This window comes from Aplysia californica, unplaced genomic scaffold (assembly GCF_000002075.1).
Source record: "Aplysia californica isolate F4 #8 unplaced genomic scaffold, AplCal3.0 scaffold01138, whole genome shotgun sequence".
NCBI classification, from domain to species: domain Eukaryota; kingdom Metazoa; phylum Mollusca; class Gastropoda; order Aplysiida; family Aplysiidae; genus Aplysia; species Aplysia californica.
Window position 1 is genome coordinate 102,921 of NW_004798408.1, and position 18,598 is coordinate 121,518.

At 40.1% G+C, this 18,598-nt stretch overlaps 1 protein-coding gene across 3 annotated transcripts in view; it reads right to left on the bottom strand.

The window, feature by feature from the left end:
- Positions 1 to 3,634: 3,634 nt before the first annotated feature.
- Positions 3,635 to 18,598, bottom strand: part of LOC101858984 — a 28,474-nt gene continuing 13,510 nt past the window's right edge. For 2 of the 3 annotated variants that reach the window (XM_035973328.1, XM_035973327.1), the window contains exons 10-14: positions 17,416 to 17,496; positions 16,352 to 16,409; positions 10,988 to 11,005; positions 6,403 to 6,511; positions 3,635 to 4,610 (exon numbers count right to left, since the gene is read on the bottom strand). In XM_035973328.1, the coding sequence (XP_035829221.1) occupies positions 4,439 to 4,610; positions 6,403 to 6,511; positions 10,988 to 11,005; positions 16,352 to 16,409; positions 17,416 to 17,496 (438 nt within the window). In that variant the 3' untranslated portion in view covers positions 3,635 to 4,438. The remainder of the gene's footprint in view (positions 4,611 to 6,402; positions 6,512 to 10,987; positions 11,006 to 16,351; positions 16,410 to 17,415; positions 17,497 to 18,598) is intronic. The other variant, XM_005111857.3, reaches the window with a different exon arrangement.

Consider the following 18,598-nt stretch of genomic DNA (forward strand, 5'->3'; position numbering starts at 1 on the left):
CACATAAGCAAGAAGTAAAAACAACCATTATTTCCCCATGTATGTTCATAATTCTTATTATAAAGGGATTGCCGTAACAAAAAGAAATACAAAGCAGATATTTTAATCCAATCAAAGTATTCAAAGATATCATATTAAAAAGCAAATAATATGAAACTTTCCATGTTATGAACAGGCTGCACAATAGGTCCAAACCTAAAAGTTTGAAAACACATCGGAGGAAAGAGAATCTTTTGTCTTAACAACAAATGATCTGATTATCTCCTGGGTAGCTGAAGGAATTGCTGCAGGGGAAAGAAGTCTAGCATCATCCATTTTCCATATATATAAAGACAAGCTCTGGATGCAGACTAAGACCAGATTCAGAACTGAAGCAAAGAGCATCCCTAGACACAGCGAACAACTCCCGGGAAAAAGAAAACTTAGCAGAAAAACTTCCTCAGATTCAATTTGATTACAATGCAGCCTGCATGAAACACGAAAAAAAGGAAAGATAAATACACAACAGCCTTTTGTGTCTCAACAAAAAATAAATAAATAATAACATAGTGTAGGCTTCAGACAAACAGGCGATAAAATGAAATTCAAAGTAATCAAAGAGGACAAAGAACAGGATAGTAATGATATTACAAAAATAAACAGTTACAAATATGTGACAATGGGGAAACAGCTCAGACTTGCTGCACAGTTTGGATGCAAAAGTCAGCTAGAGACGATAATTGGGAATCAAAATGGTCTATAATATCGAACATAGTCTCATTTTGAGGCAAAGCAAGATCTGTGTATGATGCAGTTAACTAGCTAGTATACTTTAAATATTCAGACTCACTGTAAACTTAAACAGACCTCAGCAGAAAACTAGCATCAGAAACAAGATTCATACAAAGTGGCCACCAAGCAAAAAGATGAAAATGAAGTAGGAACAGGAAAACAATAACGCTCTCATCACAAAGTGAACGTAACACAGAGACAAACATCACAACATTTGTAGCAGATACAGCGGAGTTCCCTTGAAGCAGACTCCAGTGTGTAGGACAGCGAGGTGTATGGGAGGAAATGAGACTGCTTTCAGAGACGGTTTCCCTTTCTTCAACAGTACAAGCAGACTCCAGTGTGTGCAGGAGAGCAAGGTATAAGGGAGGAAATATGTGGTTTCCCTTTCTTCAACAATACAATCCTGTGTTCCCAAACAATTACCGTGGGCTTCAGAATCCACCAACAGTCCAATAGAAAGCATCAAAGTAAACCCCAGAAGATTCTATCTCTTTGTCCTCCTTGCTTACAGCCCAAAAAACACATAACATGATTCCCCATAACAACATCTTGCCACAAATTATGGTCCAAAAAGCATTTTCCTCTTTTTTCCAATTATACAGAAGTCCTCATCAACGATTTTCTCACGTATTTTGTAAAATGAAACATTTTTATATTTAATAATAATAATAGATAGCATTTGTATAGTGCAAATCTCCGCTCAACAGCAAGCTCTATGCGCTTCACAATCTATACTATTACCCCAGCAGACCTGAGAGCATTCTGAAACAACCACAACTTTCTGGGAAGCATACAGTGCAAGCAGCCATTTACAGGTGCTAAAACAAAAAAACAAAAACAAAAAATAACTTAAACCTTTTCTCAAAGAATTTTCCATCAGAAAAGCCCATTTCAAGATCTCTTGTGTAAGACAAAATTCTGACCAGTTGTCAAACACATTTTGTGAACATCATTTCTGAGCATCAGACCCACACAGTTGTGACATGACGAGGCAAGAAAGGAAACATTTTGCCGACTCCTGTCTATTCTTAGCTCTTGATCATTCTTTTTCTGACTAAAAGTATAACAACTCTGTGTCTCTTCAAAAATGTAGAAAATGAGCCCTGCGGGAGTTTAGGGAGGAAGGAGAGAGAGCATGGGAGAGGTACAGGAAGACAGACAGGGAGGGACAGGGAGGGAAAGGGGAAGGGAGAGACAGAAAAGGGGTGGGTGGAGGGACAGGGAAGGGAAGGGAGGGAGGAGGGGCAGGGACCAAAGTATAAATCCTTCACGCACATTTCTGTAGCAAACTGCAACACTTTGAGATGAAATATGACAATATGACATCAATATCTACGTTATCGTACAAGAACCGGTATCGTAAGGACTATGACTTGACTGATATTGCAGAGAACAGCAACAATAGTCAGCTTTGACAGAACTGATCCAATGATATGTGTTCGACACGGTGAGTAAGTACATTGTACATTCATATCCTCCTCCGACCAGTCACGACAATGACAAAACACTTGTCATCTAAAGCCAAACACAAACTACGAGGACTTTGGTGTTATTTTGCTCCTTTGAACCTACTCGGTAACATGAACCAGGCATTTTGCCGGAAAAACAAAAATGCTCGGAAGAAATTTGTGAGTACATGGAGCGAGTTAACAAACGGTCCAAATTGTCGGAGACAGCCACACATTGTTGAGGAGAACACTGGCTGAGCAAGACAGGTGGATGTCTTGCACAGCGTCTATGATGTGAAAAAACAGACGCGAGGGGGGAGGAGGGAGGGGGGGAGGGAGGAGGGGGAGATGGGAAGTGGCTGGTTATACAGGCGATTGTCTTAGACAGGTGGCCGTTAGAGCAAGTTGGACCATATTTGTAACGAAGTAAAGAGCTGACAATCTGTGATGTGCTCCGCTGTAAATCACACTCCTTGCGATAAACTCTTCACTGAACAGGTATCTTGCATATATATGAAATGGCTTCATTTTCTCTACGATATATGGTACTCTTATACAAGATTGATTCATTTATTCCTAAAATGCATTTCAATGTCCTAAATTATTTAATTTATTCGCAAATTTAAAAAATCACTTTCATTTCCATTTCAAAGACTTCAAATTCATGAGATTCGCTTCAATGACCACTAGCAATGTACAACAAGCAATATTTGAATAAGGAGAATGAGAAATCTGTACGGTACCTCACTTCGCATTGTGCAGAAAAATGCCTGGGACTATTTTTTTAATCTTTAGCGGCACGAAAGCTGTCCCCATTCTTACGTCTGCTTTTTCTCCATGAAAACTGCAAGCTCTCTTTCTCTCTCTTTACACACACACAAATACAGTCTCCCTCTTTCTCTCTCTCTCTCTCTCCAGACATAAATACAGACATCCCCCCCCTCTCTTTCCTAAACACACATAAACACTCACACACTAATTCACTTGTTCAAATCACATTCACATACTCACTCTTTCTTTCCCTCTCTCACTCCTATATAAATACAAACACAAACATTCAAACACATCCATATTCCAGCTTTGTGAGTGTGTGTAGATCTCTGACAAAGACAGAGTGAATGACAAAAACTAAAAAATTTGCCTTGTATTGCATGGAGTGAGCTAATGTAGGATGACAATTTAACATCAGTGAAAAGTTTTGTCGAAGGTTTCATGTGGACAATTTTACTGTTTTGATCTGTTAAAATATGATATGTTCATTATTCCAAGCTTGTTGGTAATATCTTCTTGTTCCCCTCCCTCCCCAGTAAAACATTGAAACCCCCCCCCCAAAAAAAAAGAAAACACAAAAAAACCTGTATCTCCCACCCCCCCCCCTTCCCCCACAAACACAAATATCAACTGGACCCCATTAAACAAAAAGCCAACAACAAATCTCCAATCAGAGCTAGACTTCATACAACAGACATTTTTCCTCACGTTGAGATCTTTCAATCTTTCACAGAGGCACCATACTCCATCTGTCTTCTGTGCTATACCATCACAGCATCGTTATATCGGTGCTATGAAGGCACAGCATCGTTATATCGGTGCTATGAGGGCACAACATCGTTATGTCGATACTATACAGTCACAACATCGTTATGTCGATACTATACAGTCACAACATCGTTATGTCGATACTATACAGTCACAGCATCGTTATGTCGATACTATACAGTCACAGCATCGTTATGTCGATACTATACAGTCACAGCATCGTTATGTCGATACTATACAGTCACAGCATCGTTATGTCGATACTATACAGTCACAGCATCGTTATATCGGTGCTATGAGGGCAGAGCATCGTTATGTCGATACTATACCGTCACAGCATCGTTATATCGGTACTATGAAGGCACAACATCGTTATGTCGCAGTCACAGCATCATTACATCGGTACTTTACAGTCACAGCATCGTTATATCGGCACTATGCAAGCACAGCATCGTTTTATCGGTGTTATGCGGGCACAGCATCATTATATCGCAGTCACAGTATCGTTATATCGGATGTTGTAACTATGATATGTAGTCACAGCATCATTACATTTATATCGGAACTATGCAGTCACAGCATCGTTATAGCATCGTTATGTCGCAGTCACAGCATCATTATAGCATGGTAATGTCGCAGTCACAGCATCACAGCATGGTAATGTCACAGTCACAGCATCACAGCATGGTAATGTCACAGTCCCCTAGCAAGACCCGCGTGGCCTCCTGGTCCAGAACAAACGTCTTGTCCCCCGGCGTGCTGATCCCGGCACACGAGCGCGGCAGCCCCGTCTGGAAGAAAGTCTCCGAGCTGGCGTTACGGTGACCCAGGATGGAGGCGGAGTGGGACCTGTCACATACACGGACAGGAAAACAGTCATAACTTGGAACATTTGTGTCACGTAGACTAAGTAAGGTTTGCACATTTTTTCAAAACTAAGATTATTTCTTTATTTTTAATAATAATAATAATAAATAGCATTTGTATAGCGCATATCCCCGCTCAACAGCAGGCTCTATGCGCTTTACACAATATTATTACCCCAGCAGACCACAGAACACTCCGAAACATTCTCAGCTTCCCGGAAAGCATACAGTGCAAGCAGCTGATTAAGCGCTTAAACACAAACAGACAAGATCTTTCGCTGTCTATAGCCGGATACCCATTCCCACCTGAGTGGAGTGAGGAAAATTTGTGTAAAGTGCCTTTCCCAAGGACACAACGTCGGGCCCCTGGCGGGATTCGAACCTACGACCTTACGGTTGCGAGTCCGAGAGCCTTACCACTAGGCCACCGACGCCACAATGCGCCCTCATAAAACACCAGGATAAGCTATTTCAAAGACTAAGTGTTGATGTCTCTTGTTTTAGTAAGAGTTTTAAGGTACTTGCAACACAATAAGGTCATTTAAGTGACAAAGATTAGAGGTGTTACAAGAGAGTAACGATCACAAAAAAAAAGGAGGGAAGATAAAGACGATGGATGTCTGATAGGAGAGAAAAAGTAAACTGCACCAGAGCACCCGCCAACCACCCACAATTATTTCTTTATTTTTGCAGTGCCCCCTCGTAAAACACCAGGATAAGCTATTTCGAAGACAAAGTGTTGACGTCTCTAACAAGGAACCAGGTAAATAGATCTATGGAAAGATGAAGCACTTCAGACTGCATTTTAAAAGACAAAGCATTAAAATCTCTGACAAGGCACCAGGCAACAGGCATATAAATCTAAGGACACAGATACAATGACACGTGACGACTCATCCAAAGTGACACCATGGACACAGATACAAGATTTAGGTCATATCTCTTGTCAAGTCCAAATGGCTACAAGAACTTTTCAGCACGGGACATACCATACCTAACTCACAAAGTTTTTAAAAAATCAATTTTTAGGAGAGCTAAATAATATTTGAAAACAAATATTCAGGAAGTTTAAGTGTGTTTGTCATAGGTTGTATCCGCATACTGCTTCTATAAGATGTATTTCTAAAAACAAATCGCAGATTCATATTCAGCAACACTTTTTCCTTACAAAGAAATTTGTTTCTTTTAGAAATGGCAGTATTTGCAAACCAGGTCAAATTAAAGCAAGCGTACACTCAATCTAGCGCTACTCTGTGTCCCTGGGGATCCAAAACTATGCGCGGCGAAGCACGAACTGACCCTGTGTGTGGCGTCGGTGGCCTAGTGGTTAGGCTCTCGGACTCGCAACCGTAAGGTCGTGGGTTCGAATCCTGCCAGGGGCCCGACGTTGTGTCCTTGGGAAAGGCACTTTGCACAAATTTTCCCCACTTCACCCAGGTGGGAATAGGTACCCGGCTATAGACAGTGAATGATCTTGTCAGTTTGAAAGTGTTTGAGCGCGTGAAATCCGCAGCTTGCACTGTATGCTTCCGCGGAAGCTGAGAATGTTTCTGAGTGTTCTCAGAGGGTCTGCTGGGGTAATAATAGTTGTAAAGCGCATAGAGCATGCTCTTGAGCATGGATATGCGCTATATAAATGCAATTATTATTTATTATTATAAGAATTCGACCACTTAATCTAGCGCTACTCTTTGTCCCTGGGGATCCAAAACTGCCCGGCGAAGAACGAACTGACCCTGAGTCACCAAGGGGACAATACGTCCACAAGGACTTACCGGAAAGTGACATCCTGAAGGTCTGGCATCTCCGTGAAGCTCTCGTGCATCTGTACACAGGAGTCGACGATCTCATTGGCTAGACTCGTCACTGGCTGTAAGGCTGAGCCTGGGAGAGGATGAAGAAAGTCTCAGAGTTTATTTCTTATAGCACAGACAGACGGCTTGAAGATATTTCTCTGAGTAACAAGATAGTCCAAATGTGTGCAATTTCTGAATTCTGAATGTTAACTCAACACTTTCACAGACTTTAAAATTAACTTTCTGTATTCTAGAACTCACAACAATATAAAAAAAAAATGTTCTTATATAATTAGAATATCTGGTGTGGTGAGAATGGTTATGAAATGTGTGGTTTTCTACATTCTGAAGTAAAGAAGAGAATGGCCCTACAAGACCACAAAGTTATCTGAACAAAGACTATTTAAAAAAAAAATTCCTCTGGGAACATTTTTTGGAGCTCAAAATAAGCCAACTTAATTAGGTTTTTTTAAGCTTTAAACGTTAAACAAACAGTCTCCTGTTTGTGAGACTGTCAACTGAATAGTCTCGAGCTTTTAAAAAAATTTTACAAGGCATTGGGGTTTCATTGTTTTAATTCAAAGGTACAGGATCAGTTGCTTGAGCCATCGTGCGAGTGTCTTCTGTTCTCAGCTGATCTGATAAATGGCAGGACTTTATAAACTGACTAAGACTAAAGCAACATTGTGGTGGGAACTTTGCAGCAAGCACATAACAAAAATGAAGGTCTATAGATGTGTGTGAGTGTGTGTGTATGTGTGAGTGTGTGTGTATGTGTGAGTGTGTGTGTATGTGTGTGTGTGAGAGAGAGAGAGAGAGAGAGAGAGAGAGAGAGAGAGAGAGAGAGAGAGAGACAGACAGAGAGAGAGAGAAAGAGACAGAATGATAGAGAGAAAAGCGCAGAACAAAAAGCACCAGTGTAACACATGCGAGCACACAACCAGACATGTACAGCTTGCTCTGCCTTTATTGCATCTGTCCAGGCCTTGGAATATCACAGGAGAAAACACGCACATTTGTTTTGCTTTGCGGTGGAATCAGGCGCTTGTCAATTTTTGGACAAATGGGGTTACTGGTGTCATCTTAAAGAATAGTCATTGGCCTTGCTTTTAGCGAAAAAAATATCCATCTATGTGGAATAGAAGTCGAGATATTTGAGATTGAAGGAGGTGTTGAATCAGTAAAACAAAATTAGGACAAAACTGCTAGACCGCCAGAAAACCGCCAGTTTCTTTCATCTCAACATTTTGACGAGCGCCTGATTTCACCACAATGCCTCACATTTGTTTTCTGATCCGACATTGGTCCAAAAATAAAAAAAGAATCACAGAACTCAACACATAATACAATACAACCCATCTACCCAGGTAGAAGAGAGAGTAAGGGGTACGAAAAAGAAAAGGATGTCTAAACTTGTGTACACCAAAACATATATTTGTATGAATCATAAAACTAATGACTTGGAAAATATGAGTTGTTGTTTTATTTTACAAAACAAAAATGACTTGGAAATTAAGATAAAAATTCTTTTTACAAAAGTAGAGGAATATTTTAGATCTGAAACAATACCAGCCCTTCTCTCAGCCTTAAATATTGTTGAAATATTTGGTATTTTAATTTTGTTTTTCAGTTTTTTTTCCCAGGGGGGGGTTGGAAGTTGTTTGTTTGTTGTTGTTTTTTTTGGGGGGGTTAACGACACTTTTTACAAAAAGGACACATTCATGTTTTGTCAAAAACAGTGTCTGCCCCCCCCCAAAAAAAAAACAAAACCCCCAACAACCCCACCCTGGAAAGAGTTGTAATTTCAGGGTCATGTGCCATAATTTTCCCAACCAAATCTGAAACAACAATTTCCACTAAAATGGCATCTTGTGACGAGGACACAAAAATCTGAGACAGGATTTCGTCCATGTGGGATAGACTCTGTTTAACAGACAATCACACGAAAGAAAAAAGCTCTTTTCAGCAACAACATGCTGAATGAGAGGTTGTACAAAAAAACACTGAATTTCCAAAGTAAATAGGAAATATAATGAATGTTGAGCAAAATACATCATTTACAGGCGACATTGAAATACATCAAAATGAGGTTGACTGCAAGAGCTGGCACAATATTTCCCATTTTTCTAACAAATCAGTTCACTCTTATAATGTACTATTCAAATAAGAAGATAACATTCTTACACCCTTGCTCTTGTTTCGGGACTAAAAAGATGAAATTCTTTCTTTCGCACTATCCATGTACTATAAAGCAACATTGATTTGTCAAACATTTTCCATTTAGGCAGCCAATATCTTTAAAAATTCTAAGGTCCTTTATTGCTGTATAGCTTAAAGGCTGTTGAAAAAAAAATATTTCATTTTATGTATTAATCCTCCATTTCCTTTAATTTGCTGTCATTCAGGAATTTCGTGTCTCATCAAAGCTTTGTCTTGAATATTAATATGTCACATGATCAGCAGCACTTTGTTCATCTTACTGGGTCAGAGAGAAGTTAGAGAACATTCCTGCAGGAGAGACAAATCTGACGGTTCATCTCACAGAAAAAAGGAAAAAAACAACAAAACAAAGACGATAAAACAAAACAACAATGCACAATCAAAAACTCAACCATGGGTGAAAAAAAATGAGATAATGTCGTCTCACAAGAGGAACTAACTCCCAAATCAAAGCAACAGGATGCTTGATTTATCAAACGCCTGTTCCATGAAATCTTCAACTTGAGGGGGAAAAGGTTAAATGACAGAGGAATTGAAAATGAAAGAGAAACAAACAGAAACGGGATGAAAAGAAAAAGAAAGCAAAAAAAAAACAAAAAAACCACAACAAAAAAATAACCGAACAATATAAAACCAAACGAATAGAGCAGGTTGGTGGTCATAAGGTTCACAGAACAAAGTATTAATTGATTCTCACAGGTAGAAATATGAAAGACACTAATAAAAGCGAACTTTTGATGATGAAATTAAAATTTAACCGAAACAAAAGAATGAGAGATAAAATTATAGACCTGAGCCTTCTGAGAGCATCAATATATCAATGTCTCTGAGTCTCTGAATCAAAATAATAAACTAGGACATCCTCACACCACAAATTGTACAACTACTTTATACTTCAACAACAAACAACAAACAAACAGTCAAAGTGTGGTAATAACAAAAAGTCAGTTTTTAAAAAGATTAACTTTACCCTGTTCAGTAAGACCTGCCAGCTCAATAAGACCTGCCTGCTTCTCTGAACACAACAAAGACCCTGTCCAAATCAGCATAAAACGACAGTGTGTAGAAATTGCACCCCCCCCCACCCCTACATTAAATGGCTGCTATTTCAGGACTTCTAGGTTGTCATTCATTCATACAAACTCGAGTAAGTACATATATATATATACGAGTATATCGCGTCCAAGACTAATCAATATCACAATGTTTTCCCCATGTTCTTTCTCATCCGTAATCTCAATGGACGTTCTTTTTCTTTCCATGTCCCTTCTGCTTGCAGCGTAAATGAATATTAGCATGAATACATTTTTTCCAAAATACTTTAAAAACTTTTGGTATATGGCAAAAATATCAAGTTCATCAAAATTAAGTAAAATAAAATGCTTCTTAAGTAATTAACAGCAACTTCACATGAGAAGTAGCCACATGCTTGAAGAGTGGGATTCATATCAATGTACATTTATTAATATCCATGCAAACGTCATTCGTCATACAAAAAAAGTCTGTGTCCTCAAAACTTTGAAGCAGAACCTTGTCTGCTCTATAACTTAAAAATGTTTGGCTCTTGAAAAATGTATGTAGTGGTGGGGATAACTGTCCACATATATCTTCTTGATTCTTGATACCACTTCACACTTCCATAGGGAACTGAACTTTAAAGAGATTTAAATCAACTTTATCAAAACCTGGGGTACTCCAGCAAGTTTTTGACGTCATTTCTAAGAATTTAAAAAAAAACCTTCATCGAAAAAACTATCCCTTCATCCTCTGTGAGATTTATTCTTTGTAAGTCTCATCCGGCATCATCACCGAATTCATTTCAAGTTGACAACTAATCCAAACTTTGTTTCCTAAACTGTAAGTAGATCTACGTGTGAGATAGTTTTTCTCCCCTTCTACATCCAGGCAGGACAAGCGTATTTGCCCTGAGACTTCTGATGACTTTTCTCAAGCTATGGCATAAATGGTAAACAAACAAACAAATTTTCTAAAAGTTAACTGTTACAGGTTCCGGGCGCCATTGTTAAAGCTTTGAGAAATCACAGACGCAATATGTCCTTGCACATAAACAGGTTTAACAGAAAAGGAAAACGAACAATATCAACATCCTGCGGGCAATATTGCAGACAGACGTATCTCAAAGGCCGCCAAAAGTGACTTACGTCTGTATGCAATACTGCCTGCGATACCAAGTTTTAAAAAAACCGAAGTCTGCGTTAAGAATTAATTAGCTGAGAACACAAAATGAGCAGCAAACAGCGTAAACCAAGAAACAGGAAGCCAGACAGCACACGCGATCCTAGCAAGCCGCAGCGCAACAGACGAGTCAACTGCTCATGCTTACCTTGCTTCTTTTGAAAAGCTATAGGTGGAAAATGAACGGAGGAAAAAGTTATAGTACTCCATTCCAAATATGAGCCTTTTCATGATTATCATAGCTCGCGCTCTTCGCCTTGGCACGCTACGTAGATCAAAGATATTATAAGAGATCCTATAGTTTGGAACACTACGTAGATCAAAGATATTATAAGAGATCCTATAGTTTGGAACACTACGTAGATCAAAGATATTATAAGAGATCCTATAGTTTGGAACACTACGTAGATCAAAGATATTATAAGAGATCCTATAGTTTGGAACACTACTTAGATCAAAGATGTTATAAAAAAGATCCTACAGGGTGGAAATGAAAGACCTGTGCACAGACTAGAACACGGACACTAGAACACTGAGAATGCCGTTAATCAGCAGCTTAACTCTTTCACAACCAGGCGGTTTTCCTCACCTGGACCGGGCCCTATCTGTGACCTACTTTCTCATCCTGCCTACCCTCAGACAAATCATAAACTTTGAGTTCAATTTTCAATATTGGCCTCATGCATTACATATAAATACAAAGGGGACCAAAGACCTACCTCAACATGTGGCTAAAAATAATCATTCTTCAGCCTGAGATTTCAGTTTCGATTATTACAAGAAAGTAGGTGTGGTTGTGAAGCAAAAAAGTGGAAATGGTCGCTTTTAAGCACAAGGGGGCTATCCCGAAAAATGCTGTTTTGAGAAAATCGAAGGAAAAGTTTTTGCTCCTTGTTCAGTTTCTTTGAAAGACTGGGAGAGATTTCTCTATAACCAAACAAATATACACACCAAAGAAACCAAACTTCTCCTATAGGTAGGGCAATGCCCACTTTTGGTGTAGGTCAAGATTTCTGGAAACCCCCCGAAATCTGGGTCAGCCCGCTTGTCCTTAAAAGCGACCAAATAAGGCTCGCAGTAGTGAAAGAGTTAAGTCAAAACTTTAAAAACATATTCGACTGTTTAGTATAAGACTCCAGGGGTACAACATCTTCAAAAGTGACAGATGACCAAGTTTTACACTGAGCGGTTAGTACGTGCCATATACTCTACAACTGTACAGAAGTGACAGATGACCAAGTTTTACACTGAGTGGTCAGACTGTGGCCTGTACTCTACAACTCTATATAAGTGACAGATGATCAAGTTTTACACTGAGTGGTCACACTGTGGCCTCTACTCTACAACTCTATATAAGTGACAGATGACCAAGTTTTACACTGAGTGGTCAGACTGTGCCCTCTACTCTATAACTCTATATAAGTGACAGATGACCAAGTCTTACACTGAGTGGTCAGACTGTGCCCTCTACTCTACAACTCTATATAAGTGACAGATGACCAAGTTCTACACTGAGTGGTCAGACTGTGCCCTCTACTCTACAACTCTATATAAGTGACAGATGACCAAGTTCTACACTGAGCGGTCAGACTGTGGCCTCTACTCTACAACTCTATATAAGTGACAGATGACCAAGTTCTACACTGAGCGGTCAGACTGTGGCCTCTACTCTACAACTCTATATAAGTGACAGATGACCAAGTTTTACACTGAGTGGTCAGACTGTGCCCTCTACTCTACAACTCTATATAAGTGACAGATGACCAAGTTCTACACTGAGTGGTCAGACTGTGGCCTCTACTCTACAACTCTATATAAGTGACAGATGACCAAGTTCTACACTGAGCGGTCAGACTGTGGCCTCTACTCTACAACTCTATATAAGTGACAGATGACCAAGTTTTACACTGAGTGGTCAGACTGTGCCCTCTACTCTATAACTCTATATAAGTGACAGATGACCAAGTCTTACACTGAGTGGTCAGACTGTGCCCTCTACTCTACAACTCTATATATGTAACAGATGACCAAGTTTTACACTGAGTGGTCAGACTGTGGCCTCTACTCTACAACTCTATATAAGTGACAGATGACCAAGTCTTACACTGAGTGGTCAGACTGTGCCCTCTACTCTACAACTCTATATATGTGACAGATGACCAAGTTTTACACTGAGTGGTCAGACTGTGCCCTCTACTCTATAACTCTATATAAGTGACAGATGACCAAGTCTTACACTGAGTGGTCAGACTGTGCCCTCTACTCTACAACTCTATATATGTAACAGATGACCAAGTTTTACACTGAGTGGTCAGACTGTGGCCTCTACCGGACAAACCATTGAACAGAAATTAAGTCAAGAGTTTACGAGATTTTAAAATGGATTTTCTCGTGGTTTCCAATTAGTGACCTTGTGTGTACGTTATTTCCATGGACTCATCAAGCACAAAAGTCAACAAAAAAAACCCCAAAAAACCCATTTCAGTTATAAATTTCACTTTCAAGCAAAGAGAGGCTTACCATTCCAAGGATGTTTCATTGCTGGCTATTAGCGGAAAAAACCCTAATATAATCGTGCACTTATTCCAGTGTGCTCTGCTCTAGTCGGGGAAAACAAAAATCTACAAAAGAATGTTGAGGAACTAAGGAGTGAGTGGGAGCAAACGTCCAGGCTAGGGGTGAGTTGCCCGGGGAACGTATGAAGGAACACGTGGAGATAGGGCTCTTCGGGATCGGAAATAAGTAAAATTTGTGAGCGAACCACGGCTGCCAGATATGCCATAAAATCTAGGGACACCGCGGGGGCGAGCTGTAAGGGCAAACACAAACAGGTCAAGGTTAGTGCCACATCGTCACCAGACATGGGCATGGAAGAAACATTGGCATCAATTTGCTCAACAAAAGGGTGTAATCTGGCGACTCCTTGCGTCTTAAGGTCGGCTGTGGAGCAAGGAGATTAACAAACGGCAACTCATTATTCTTGCTTGCACTCCACGCACAAAACATGATCCTGCACTATACTCATAATACGTGGTGCCCATTGTACATTGGGGGCCATTTGCTAGCCAGATTGAGGGTGCAAAGCGATCGCGCCCGACTCATCGCCTCAAAAAACAAAGGGGCGTTTATTTTGAGGCAACGAGTCAGGCGATCGACTAAACCCAACCCGACCTGACCAGACCCGATCCCATTTGCAATGGGCACCCGGTATTAAATCTAAAAACAATTTCCCTCCCCTCCTGGACAAGGGAGCTAGAAGCACAAGGTATCGGCAGGATAAAGGAGGAGTGGAAAAGACAGGTGAACTTGTTGTCTCTTGGGATAACGTGACCAGAACTCACGACTCAAACTTCATCTTGTTCAAATTAATGTTTGTGTCCTCTGCTGCTATTTTTTGTTTCGTCTACCAAAAGCTATTCTTTGAAATAGAACACAACATTCAGAAAATAAACCCTGACAAACCAACAAGGCAACACTCCATTGATAGTATATGAGATCTGAGAAAAAAGAATAGTAAGAAATGAAACCCAGCAGAAGCAGATACATGTACTAGCGACAGGGGGATGTACAAAACCTTTTAACGATAGACTGGACATATCAGTTGTGTATTTACAACCCAGTGAGACCCACAAAACAGCTCATAAAGCCCCCCAAAATGTGTTACTTGTGTGTTACAGCCCTCAGCAGCTCAAGCTAGGAGAGAAAGTGACAAAACTGTCAGTGCCACGGAGGGGAGACAATCTGTCCAGCCACTCACAGCAAGGAAAAAAGACAGTTTGAGTTAGTGTGTGCTTGAAACGGGAAGTGGATGGGACAGTGGGAGTGAGAGTGAGGAGTGAGAGTGAGGAGGGAGAGTGAGGAGTGAGGTTTGGCTTTGGGCATGTCTGTCATGATATTGAAGCAAGTGAGGGCCTGAGGAGAGTGTGTGTGGGGGGGGGGGGGGGAGGAAGTAGAGGGGATGAGAGGGAAAGGCTGAGGTGAAACAGGCCATGCACAATCTCAGCTTTGCTGCAACAAAATGCAAGAATGTCTCTGTGCTTGGCAATTGTAACATGTGGCATTTTTGCCTGCAGAAATGAGTCATGGTTTAAATAATATTATCAAACATATTTAGACGGCAGTCCTTCAAAATGACAGGTAGGTAGCTGAATAGTCAAAAAAGTAGATGAAATAAAAGTTGAGATGTCAATTTAGTTCACTGAATGGAAATGTCGGGGATAAATAAGATATTATACACAGGCTGATTAAACAAAGAGATACATTTGGTTTCAATAAGAAAAACAAAACTATGCAGTTAGGTGCATTGAGGGTTATCTTTGTTAGGTGGATGCAGGGAAGGAGAAACAAGCACACACTATCGACACAGACAGACAGGAAAGTGATTCTGTAGACAGATAGATACAATAATATCGTGTAAAGAGACAGGAGTCATGGGCTACGATGCCTCACATATCGTGTAAAGAGACAGGAGTCATGGGCTACGATGCCTCTCATATCGTGTAAAGAGCCAGGAATCATGGGCTACACATGAGAAGGAAACATCAGAGACACAGACATAGAGCAATAAACTGGCCCAGGTCTACAACCAGCACAGCACACATGTCTAGTGTGTCAAGCCAGAAAAATCCACACACCAAAGCAAACACAACACAATCCAGCACAGTTAGTGGAAGTTTTACAACACTTGCAACACACCACAAGCCAGCACAGTCACTCTAAGGTATCGAATAAACCCCCCCCCCCCACCCCTATTATTTTTCAGGGTTTTTTGCGCTCCCTCCCCCTCCTCCCTCTCCTTATTCCAAACCCCTGTTTATTATTTTCCAGCTTGCCACGACCGACGACCATGTGAAACATTATATCCAGAATCTAGATCTGAATGAAACTTTTTTTTTGTTTGTAAATGGCAAATTACCCTCAGTATAGGTACCGGTACCGGGTTGGCTACCTCAAGTTTCTGTGCATTTTGTAAACGTTTGCACATTGGTTATTGTTGAATGAATCTGGTTTGTTCTTAAAAGGGAAAAGTTGTCACAGTAACTTACTAAAATCACTAAAATTTCAAGACCCCTTGTTCTTTTATTCACTAAAGGATTTCAAAACAGATTAGTTCCTACTGATACAAGGGTATGAGGTTGAATGTGCCCCCCCCCCCCCCTTTATTAATTTGGACCACCTGTCCACCCTTTTGTTCCTACTCCCCCCCCTCCCCTTTTTATTCGATATCTTAGGGTAGTGTAAGTTTTAGTAAGTTTTACAACACAAGCAGGTCATATACACGCCGAAAAGTAGAGGTGTTACTTAATACTAGAGAATAAGAAACAAAGAAAAGTGAGAGGAGAGATGAGGATGACAGACGTTTGATAGGAGAGGAGGAGCAAACCACAGCAGAGCACCCACCAACAGCCCAACATCTCAGTTAAAATGCTCACATTTCAACAGTTCAACCACACACACACACAGTTTAACCACACACACAAACAATGTAACCACACACACACACACAACGTACCTCTGAGTTTTTGTGTGAGCGGATCATACTTCATAAACTGGTACGATGCTCCGAGGTTCTGTTGACAATATACATAAAATATACGTCAGGATCAACGCAAATTTTAAACCAGTATGATAGTTATAGAGGTGGTGAAAAAAAACCCAATGAAGACTCATAGAAGGATCACAGGATCACAGCAAAAGTGTGCAGCACTTCACAGGTTTCGTTAAATCAAAATACCCGTTCAGACAGTTATCGTATCTTACGCTCTGAAGAGAATTAATTATGGGATTATTTAAAGACAACTCGTAGGTTTGTCAGTAACAGTTAGAATTTAGAGCGTATGAAAGAAAGACAAGAAAGCACAAACACACGAAACCACAAACATAACAGTTGGAAAGGTCTTTTAAAATTTAATTTCAATTATCTTACAGTCCAATTGACAGAAATTAAAATCATGAGGAAGCGATCACTTCGACCCATCCACTATTGAGTGGCGTTCAACATCCTGAGAGACAGATGGAAATCCCCAATGATAAAACTTCCCCAATCAGGAATTGAATTCACCTCTTTTGCATGCAAAGGAAAAAAAACCCATATCATTAAACCACAAATGCTGGTCAGTTAAAGTGTATAAAGGAGGGACTTGTTTGTTTCTTTTTGTTTCAGTAAGTTTTTTACGGCACTTGCAACCCAAAAAGGTCCTATAAAAGCTGAAGATTAGAGGTGTTACAAGAGAGTAACAAACATAAAAAAGAAGGAGGAGAGATAAAGACTTGTTTGCATGAGTACAGAGAAGCAAACTGATACAAAAATGGTAATTTAGTGCAAGACAGACAGACAGACAGAAACAATAGATGGAACGAAAAAAGCATAAATTATTAACTACCAGTGGCACCCTCCAACCACCTGCAGTAAAGGAAAGACTTCGACTATACTTTCTGTTCCGCTTTTGTTTGTTGCTACAGTCTAAGAGAAACAAGAGCTAAACAGAAAGCATAATCTCATGGTTTCAAAACATCAGCCAGCATACAACGTAAGCAAACAAACAGACAAACAAACAAACAAACAAAATGAAGTACCTCGCTGTCATCCTTCATGTGCCTCTCTGCGTCTTTCACTTCAAAATCCAGCTCTGCCAGATGGGACAAGCAAGACTTCCACTGAAGACACGACAAAAACGGGGAACCAGGATTAATCATAAAGCGTTTTACATCCTCTAATAGTCCAATAATCTCACAGTATAGAGTAAGTTATTCAAGAGGAAAGTACAAGTACACAAGTTCTTTAAGAGTCAAGATCTCTGACTTTTCAGTTCATGGAACTTTCTCACATGGTCACCTGTATAAGACAATCCCGTGGGCAAACGACACCCTTCCCCCCTGCACTTTAAAAAAAATACATATGACACTATGGCAACTTTCTCCTCTACAAGGGGGAGGGGTGTTAGTTTTAGTTATAGTAGAGGTTTTACGGCACTCGCAACTGCATAAGGTCATATGAGCGCCAGAAGATTAGAGGTGTTACAAGAGAGTAACAAACATAAAAAAGAAATACAGGAGATAAGGACGACAGATGTTTCATAGGAAAGAAGAAGCAAACCACACCAGAGTACCCGCCAACCACCTACGGGGAGGGGTGTTAGATGATTGTGACTGTATATGTATCTGAAAAAGTTGAGCTTCAAAAAGTCAGAGATCTTTATATAACAGTGATCTGACCAACTGAATATACAGAGAAAGGGTATGTGCATCCAGACACTTGACATTAAAATCATGCTTAGAACCAAAAGAAAAACACTTTTTCCAACAAATCAGAACATCATATAAATTTTTATTCTTTTTGCACCTTTAATACAATCAAAACAGTGAATATTTTATAGCTTTCAAGTTGAGAGGATAATTCAACATTTGCATAATATTACAGGTGATTTATTTTTACAGCTCGCTTGCTTGTTTCTTTATGACACACAGGTGTCACAAATGTGTGTGTGGGTGTATGTGTGGGTGTGTGTGTGTGTGTATGTGTGTGCGTGTCTGTGTTGTGTGAGTGTGTGTTGGGTGTCTGTGTGTTTGTGTGGGTGTGTATGTGTATGTGTTTGTGTGCGTGGGTGTGTGTGTGTCTAAGTGTTGTGTGTGTGTGTGTTGTGTGTCTGTGTGTTTGTGTGGGTGTGTATGTGTATGTGAGTGCGTGTGTGTTGTGTGTGTGTGTGTGTGTGTGTGTGTTGTGTGTGTGTTGTGTGTCTGTATGTTTGTGTGGGTGTGT